The 7,363-nt window shown below is 35.1% G+C and overlaps 1 protein-coding gene and 1 pseudogene across 1 annotated transcript; one reads left to right on the top strand and one right to left on the bottom strand.

The window, feature by feature from the left end:
• The first annotated feature begins 1,086 nt into the window (after positions 1 to 1,086).
• On the top strand, positions 1,087 to 3,172 carry LOC120152223 (annotated as a pseudogene).
• A 350-nt stretch (positions 3,173 to 3,522) lies between these two features.
• Positions 3,523 to 5,439, bottom strand: LOC120152420 (chloroplast envelope quinone oxidoreductase homolog). The gene is made up of 4 exons (XM_039164641.1): positions 5,263 to 5,439; positions 4,633 to 4,774; positions 4,462 to 4,547; positions 3,523 to 4,372 (listed from the first exon to the last, which is right to left on the bottom strand). Exons 1-4 carry the CDS (start codon positions 5,326 to 5,328, stop codon positions 3,683 to 3,685), a joined length of 984 nt encoding a protein of 327 aa, XP_039020572.1. The 5' UTR covers positions 5,329 to 5,439; the 3' UTR covers positions 3,523 to 3,682.
• Positions 5,440 to 7,363: the final 1,924 nt, after the last annotated feature.

The raw sequence follows: 7,363 nt of genomic DNA on the forward strand, positions 1-7,363 counted from the left end.
AACAATACACTCAAACTGACAACTTCCTATTTAAATATCTTCAATGTTGAAAATTCAGAAATATATATCTTCGATTTGTTAAATGTTTAATTTTTATATTGACACCCCTCATATTTTCAATATTTATTTTTCACTATATTTACCAGATATCCTAAAAAAAATACGTGGATAGCACATAATAATAAATTTCAATGTGCTCCACAGTGGCAACCAAAACTTCTCTTTCGCTTTTCCTTTATTTAAGGGTGCATTTGGTTAAATTATCAGTGAGAATATAAGATTACTAGGGAATAGGATTACTGGAAATATTGTATTTTGTGTTTAGTTGGTTTAGCAGGAATGTAAGATTACCGTGTTTAGTTAAAGGAATAAAAGATTATTGGAATGTATATTTTACCAAATTATCCTTATTATATATTTGTTTTTTAATAAGTTAAAAAAATATTTATATATTTTATTTAAAAAAATTTAAATTAATAAAAAATATTTAATTTTTTTTACAAAATTAAAAATATAAAAAAGTTGAATGAAAGGGTAAAATTTTATTTTAACTCCTGAATTTTATATAAAATTTTAATTATAGATTTTTTTGTAAATCTAAAATAATTTAAGGATAAATTTATAATTTAATCTTCATAGAATTTTTATTATTTGACAGAAAATGATATTTTTGAAAAAAAAAATATAGAAATTTTAGTCTAAAACGCCTTTAATCAAACAATACCTAAGGAAATGAAGATAATGACATTTTCGGTAATATACCGTCAAAAATCTTCTATTGGTAACAAAACATTACCGAAAATGAGATTCTCGACTTACCAAATATGAGAATGTGAATTCTATTCGTATAAGAATCTCATATTCCCCGAATCAAATAGCCCCTTATTCATTGAGCCGCCGCCGTCATTTTCCCCCAACGCAAATGGCTCTTACGGATGACAAAACCTCCGGTTGCTAATTGCTTTTGGTCTGATTTAAATATGTTTTTTACTTCAAAATTTCTCTCCCTCCCGTAATATTTTTGGTTTTTATCCACACATTTCAAAGATCAACGGCAACCCTACATATCAATCCTATTCCATTGGATCCGCCCCTTCTCCTCCTCCTCCTCCTCTACCCGCATCTATTTCCCAAAGCTTATATTTTCCCGTCTTTCTTCTGCGTCCGGGAGACTTGTATTTAACAGGTTTCTGTTCGAAATATGGGTTTTGAATTAACATTCGTAATATCTGTTTGATTTCTGGGTTTGGGATTTTATCTCTTCTTTGCTTTGGCATCGAGGTTGGTTGTTTGTTATTTTTTGTCAATGGGCTCTTTGGATGAGGACCATTTATGCGTTGAGATTGAGAATGGAATGAAGGTGGGTTTTGAGGAAGAGCCTGAAACCATAGCTATCGAAGATGCTGTCAAAGTTCTATTGCAGGGTTTGGGTGAGGATGTCAACAGAAAGGGTATTGTTAAAACTCCCCTTCGTGTTGCCAAGGCACTTCGTCAAGGAACAAGAGGTGCCTTTTCATTTATTCATTCATTCCCAGTAATTTAACGAGATCTGCGTTTTTTTTACTTAGTTTTAGATTTTAGACATGATTCAAGAAGGTTGTTTATTACTTGAATCTTTACTCGAAATATTTTGCAATCAATAAGCTTTGTTGATTATGTTTTAGGTTCGATAGAGTAATACCAGACCAAGATTGGTTTGTTGTTTGTACAAAGCTTTTTAATGTTCAAAATAAGGTTGTGTTTGCTCGTGTACATGTTCTCGTAATCTCATGTTTTGTGCCGAGTTTCGATCTTTCCATTTTCTTCTTCAGGTTACAAGCAGAAAGTGAAAGATGTTGTCGAGGGAGCTTTATTCCCTGAAGCGGGTTTACATGATGGAGTTGGTCATGCTGGAGGACTAGGCGGGATTGTGATCGTTCGAGATCTCGATCTATTCTCGTATTGTGAGTCATGCTTGCTTCCGTTTCAGCTCAAGTGTCATGTAGGTTATGTGCCATCGGGCCAGCGGGTTGTTGGCCTAAGCAAACTCTCGAGGGTAGCCGATGTGTTTGCAAAACGACTGCAAGACCCGCAGCGTTTAGCCGATGAAATATGTTCGGCTTTGCACCATGGAATCAAGCCAGCAGGGGTTGCTGTGATACTTGAGTATTTGCATTTTCATTTCCCTAATGTCGAGTCAGTCTTTCTGGACTCGAAGCATCAAGGATGGGTAAAAGTGCTTGTGTCTTCGGGATCTGGGATTTTCGGAAATGAAAATACCGATGCTTGGGTTGATTTTCTTGGTCTTCTGAAGTTCAGAGGTGTAACTGCGGAGAAAATTCTCACCAAAGACTCTGCAAAACAAAATTGGTGTCCTTCACATTCTTCACCCATGGCTAAAATTCCGACCGAGCTTGAAGCAGACAACCCTGAAATGGTTGCTGCAGTAGCATCAATACTCAGATCTTTGGGTGAAGATCCATCAAGGAAAGAGCTTGTGGAAACTCCTGGCCATTTTGTGAGGTGGTTGGTGAACTTTCAGGATACGAAGTTGGAGATGAAGCTGAATGGCTTCGCTTGCGGCATAACCGATCTCCTTAAACCTAATGGGGAAGTCGGCTCGCGCAACAACAAACATATGCATTCAGAGTTGAACCTGTCATTCTGGTCACAGTGTGAACACCATCTACTTCCCTTTTATGGTGTAGTCCATATTGGATACTTCTGCCCTAAAGGATTTAATCACATCGGAAAGTCGCTTTTACAGTCGATAGTACATTTTTACGGGAAGTGCAGGAAAGACTTACGAGGCAAATAGCCGAAACGGTTTCATCTATCTTAGGTGGGGATGTCATGGTAGTTGTGGAGGCTAACCACACCTGTATGATATCTAGAGGAATCGAGAAATTTGGAAGTAACACGGCTACGATTGCCGTGCTAGGCCAATTTGCAACCGATCCGGCTGCTAGGGCGATGCTTTTACTGAGAATTCCAGACGGTTCTCAAATATCATAGCTATTCTTTTTCAGACCCTCAGTTCATGTTTTACCATACCAGTATGCAGCAGTGATTGAAAATGGTAAAATTTTATATTTTTATACTGTATACTCCATGGATTGCAAAGAAAATTTCAGCTTGGGGCCTGGTTATGTTCCAAATCCAGTTTTATTATTGAAGGCAGGAGTTCCATTTATGGCACCATATTTAGAATTTATGGTTCCATCGGTACTTTTCTTTGCATACGATTCTTCCTTATAGACCCCAATGTTGCAGAAATTTAAACACCATAATTATACAACTTGGAGAATAATTACTCTTGATTTTAACTTTTTTGTTCTATCCTTTTCTGCTTTTAATGTTCAGGTGATCTAATGCTTATAAATTCATGATTTATGTGAAAGTGTTTTAAATAGAAAGATGCATTTATGTTAAATAAAATACAAACTTTGCAAGGAGAGTTCATGAGAAGTCCTTTGCAATCATCATCTTGAAAAGCTTTGAATATTTATTAATTTCATAACAGAACACGGTGCACAGATCTCACACAAATTATTTAAATTACCAGCAAAAAACGAGGAAGATTAAAATAATAAAACTCACGGACCAACATTTGTATGGTTCCAAATACTGGAGTACTTTTAATTATACAAATGACTCGTAAAGAGTATAAAACTAGTGTACGTATCAAGTATTCTTCATAAAATTAGGGCTCAACAATAATCTTGCCAGTGGCATGACCATCCATGCTCTTGGCCCAAGCCTCTCCAACGTTACTCAGAGGATACTTGGAATCGATGACTGGCTTAAGCTTCCCTTCTTTCACCAACTTGACAAGGAACTCGAGGTTCTCTTTCTTAGGTGCGGTAAACACGGTTGAGATCTGCTGCTTCGAGAAAGTGAGCTTTTTCAGAGCAATACTCATCATGATACCCAAACCAGGAGTGGTGTCCACTACTTTCGCATTGGGAGTCAAGCTAGCCTGGAAGGTAGACCAAGGAGTGCTGGTCGTACAGTGGATGACCGTGTCGTATTTGAGACCGGAAGGGCTCTTTGCTACTTTCCCATCGGGGGTCTTGTAGTCGATAACCTCATCGGCTCCCAGACTCTTGATTAAACCCATGTTACGAGCCCCGCAGGTGGCGGTCACGTGTGCATTTGCAAGCTTTGCTAATTGGACTACATATGTACCTACACCACCTGAAGCAGCGGTAACCAGGAGATTTATTTTCGGGTCGGTTCCGTCGAGTTTGAGCCCTGCATTTTGGGTGAGTGACTGGTGAGCTGCGAGGCCAGCGATCGGCAAAGCTGCAGCTTCAGCAGCAGATACCTCTGGAGGCCTTGAAGCTGTGGAAACCTCCTTAGCCACAGCGTATTCAGCTAGTGCACCTCCGTTCTGTCATTTTGCAAAATGCATTCCTTTAATATTACGGAAGGTGCCTATTTTCATGGAAAAACAATTTAAAAACTAGAACGAAGACTTACACCAAGTGCGGTGACAACTTTATCCCCAGCTTTGAAACTCTTGACCTCTGATCCAACCTGCACGATTTCTCCAGCAGCATCGATACCTGCTCCAACAAATGGCTCTTAAGCAAATATTCGAACAATGAAAACAAAAAGCAATGCCAAAGCCCAAGAGCAAAGTATAAGTACCAGGAACGTGGGGGAATTTGCGAGGTAAAAATGGCCGCGCATATCCACTCTGTAATCTCCAGTCGATGGGGTTAATACTAGCTGCCTCTACTTTGATCAAAACTTCGTCTTTTCCTGGGGTGGGAACAGGCACTTCAACAACCTGCAACGGGCATCAAATTCACAGTGGTTATCCATGTTTTCCAAGTCTTACCAAAGAAGGAAAATGCTGCAAATGCACGCAAATTTATCGGATGGAAGAAAAGTAAAAGTTTGAAAAATGAAGCCGTCAAGTTTGAAACGGCTGCAAGAACAAGGAAACAAATTCAAAGGAATTGATCAAAAAGACGCGATGCCTTGACCAATACCCTATGAATTTATCCATGTTACTGATGAGTTTTGACTCAAAATTAAAAGAAAACGAACTTAGTATTTACATGCAATCAAAATCCTAAAGAAATCATGGATTTTTCTATAAAAAGAAGTAAATTGATATAAAAACATTCACGATGCTTGAGTGGATAGATCCAGTCCAGAGTCTCGAAGGCGAGTATGAGAAGAACAACACCGATGGCGGTGAAATTGAGCGATTGAAAAAACACTAGCAACTGTACAAAAATAAAACAAAATAAAAAGAAGCAAGTAGATTACCTTCAAATCGGCGACTCCTCCGCCATATTTACTGTACTGAGCGGCACGCATCAGATTCCTGGCCATTATTTCAAAATTTTGCAATAGGAAACGAAAATCGCAGCTCTTTTTTCAAGTTTGTGGGAAGACAAAGATGAGGGAGAATTGATGGGATGCTGCTAATGGCGTCAGGTACAATGAATTTATAGAGATGCACATAATTCTTCCCCACCTAAAAGTAATAATTGACTGCAAAGATAGGGTAGTTATTATGCAACTTAATATAAGATTAAGAAAAAATATTATTTAAAATATTAATATTTTTTTAAAAAATTATGATATAATGTTATTTAAAATATTATTTTTTATTAAAAATATTAATTTCGCTACTTAAAATAAATATTTTCGATATTAATCTGATGAAGCATTGAATTTTAATTGTCTAACTATACTTAAATTGTTGTTATATTTTTATTTAGTTACTACTAGAAAGGATAATTAAGTCTTTATAATATCTTCAGCCGGCAAAGGAGATTATCAACATTTCCCGGTCTGGCGGCTATTTCTTTAAAATTAAATAAATTGGAAAGTCAAGTTGGTTCCGCTTTCTATTCTTCCATACAAATTGGTTCCTGATGCGACAAAAACCTATGAAAATTTATTTTAATTTCTCATTATCGAACAGTTCTTAGTCTAAATTCATTGAATGTTAAAATTATGGATAGAGTGCACAAATAGTACCTTAATTATATGGTATTGTGCTGTTGAGTCTCCATACTATCAAAAGTTATAAAATAATTCTTTAATTATAGGATTCTTTTTAATCCCCGACTATTAAAATTTATAAAATGCTCACCGATTCAATATGTTCCAAAATTCATTATTTTTTGCCAAAAAAATAAACGATAAAATGAGTTGGATATTAATTTGTTGTGTGAGATCTGATAAAATATGATATCAGAATCTCAAACGGCTATCATAAATCTAACATCATATTAAAATCCAACTTAGGTTGCAGTCAATTTTTAACAGAAAATGATGAATTTAAAATTTAATAAATATTAGGTGTGACCGTTCTGTAACTTTCAATTATCGACGGACTCAACAAAATAATGTTTTATAGTTAGAGGATCATTTTATAACTTTTATTAATTGGGGGACTAAAAAATAAATATTATAGTTGAGTGACCATTTATATATTTTATCCGAAAATTAACTATACTTCCGCTATGTCAAGAAAATTTAAGGTTAATTTATAATGAATTTTAATTTAAAATATTATAAAACGTAATATTTATGTATTATGAAGAATGTAATATTTTTATTTTAATAGAATATTACTCAATTTATCTTAAAGAGTTATATATCTATAATTGTTTTTATTACAATTAATTATAATTTTTTTAATCTTATATTAATCAGTTACATTGTAAATTCTTTTATAATTAATTGTTGATAAAAATAAAATAAAAATTTTAATTTGATATAATTTTATAAAAAATTAAATATCTAAAAATAATAATATACATTCAGATTTTTTTAACAGATGACAAAAATAATGAATCGGTGGTCAAGCCACCCTCGAACGTCAAACATATCTCGAGGGAATTGTTTTGCTTTTTATTCCTTTCTAGGCTAAATTTTTTAAGGTTAAATTATTGAAATAATAATGTTAAAAAATATCTGTAAAATAAGGGAAATGTTGTAACAATAAACAAAATCGTCGGTTGATTATACGTAATTAGAAATAAAATGTAAGAAAATAAAAGTATAAGGATTGCTATTCAAATTTTTTTCACAACCCTCATTTTCTATTTTCTTATATTTTGATCCTGTAAACACATGATTTGCGTCCTTATAATGTTAATATTATTAATTTCATTTTTTTTACGGGCCTGAACATGCAACCCAACAAAGGAACCAAGCCCAGTTCAACAGCCGTGAGGAACCCTAACCCTGGCAGTGTTCTGTTCTGTGCCACAAGATCCCTCGCCTCCCTTTCCGAGTTTCACGGCCACCCGTCTCACGTCCTCCACAACTCCGATTCCTCCGGCGCAAGGATTTCATGAAGATAACAAGCCAACAAACATTAGAGTAAGAGTTCTAATAGGGGTCAAACACT

The sequence above is a fragment of the Hibiscus syriacus genome, unplaced genomic scaffold (assembly GCF_006381635.1).
Source record: "Hibiscus syriacus cultivar Baekdansim isolate YM2019G1 unplaced genomic scaffold, ASM638163v2 tig00111088_pilon, whole genome shotgun sequence".
NCBI classification, from domain to species: Eukaryota; Viridiplantae; Streptophyta; class Magnoliopsida; order Malvales; family Malvaceae; genus Hibiscus; species Hibiscus syriacus.

Bases quoted from the DNA above. Each gene is read 5' to 3' on its own strand.
- LOC120152420 (XM_039164641.1), bottom strand. From the start codon at position 5,328: ATGGCCAGGAATCTGATGCGTGCCGCTCAGTACAGTAAATATGGCGGA. The intron at 4,775-5,262 runs GTAATCTACTTG...TGCCCGTTGCAG, and splicing joins GAGGAGTCGCCGATTTGAAG to GTTGTTGAAGTGCCTGTTCC. The intron at 4,373-4,461 runs GTAAGTCTTCGT...GCAAAATGACAG, and splicing joins AAGTTGTCACCGCACTTGGT to AACGGAGGTGCACTAGCTGA.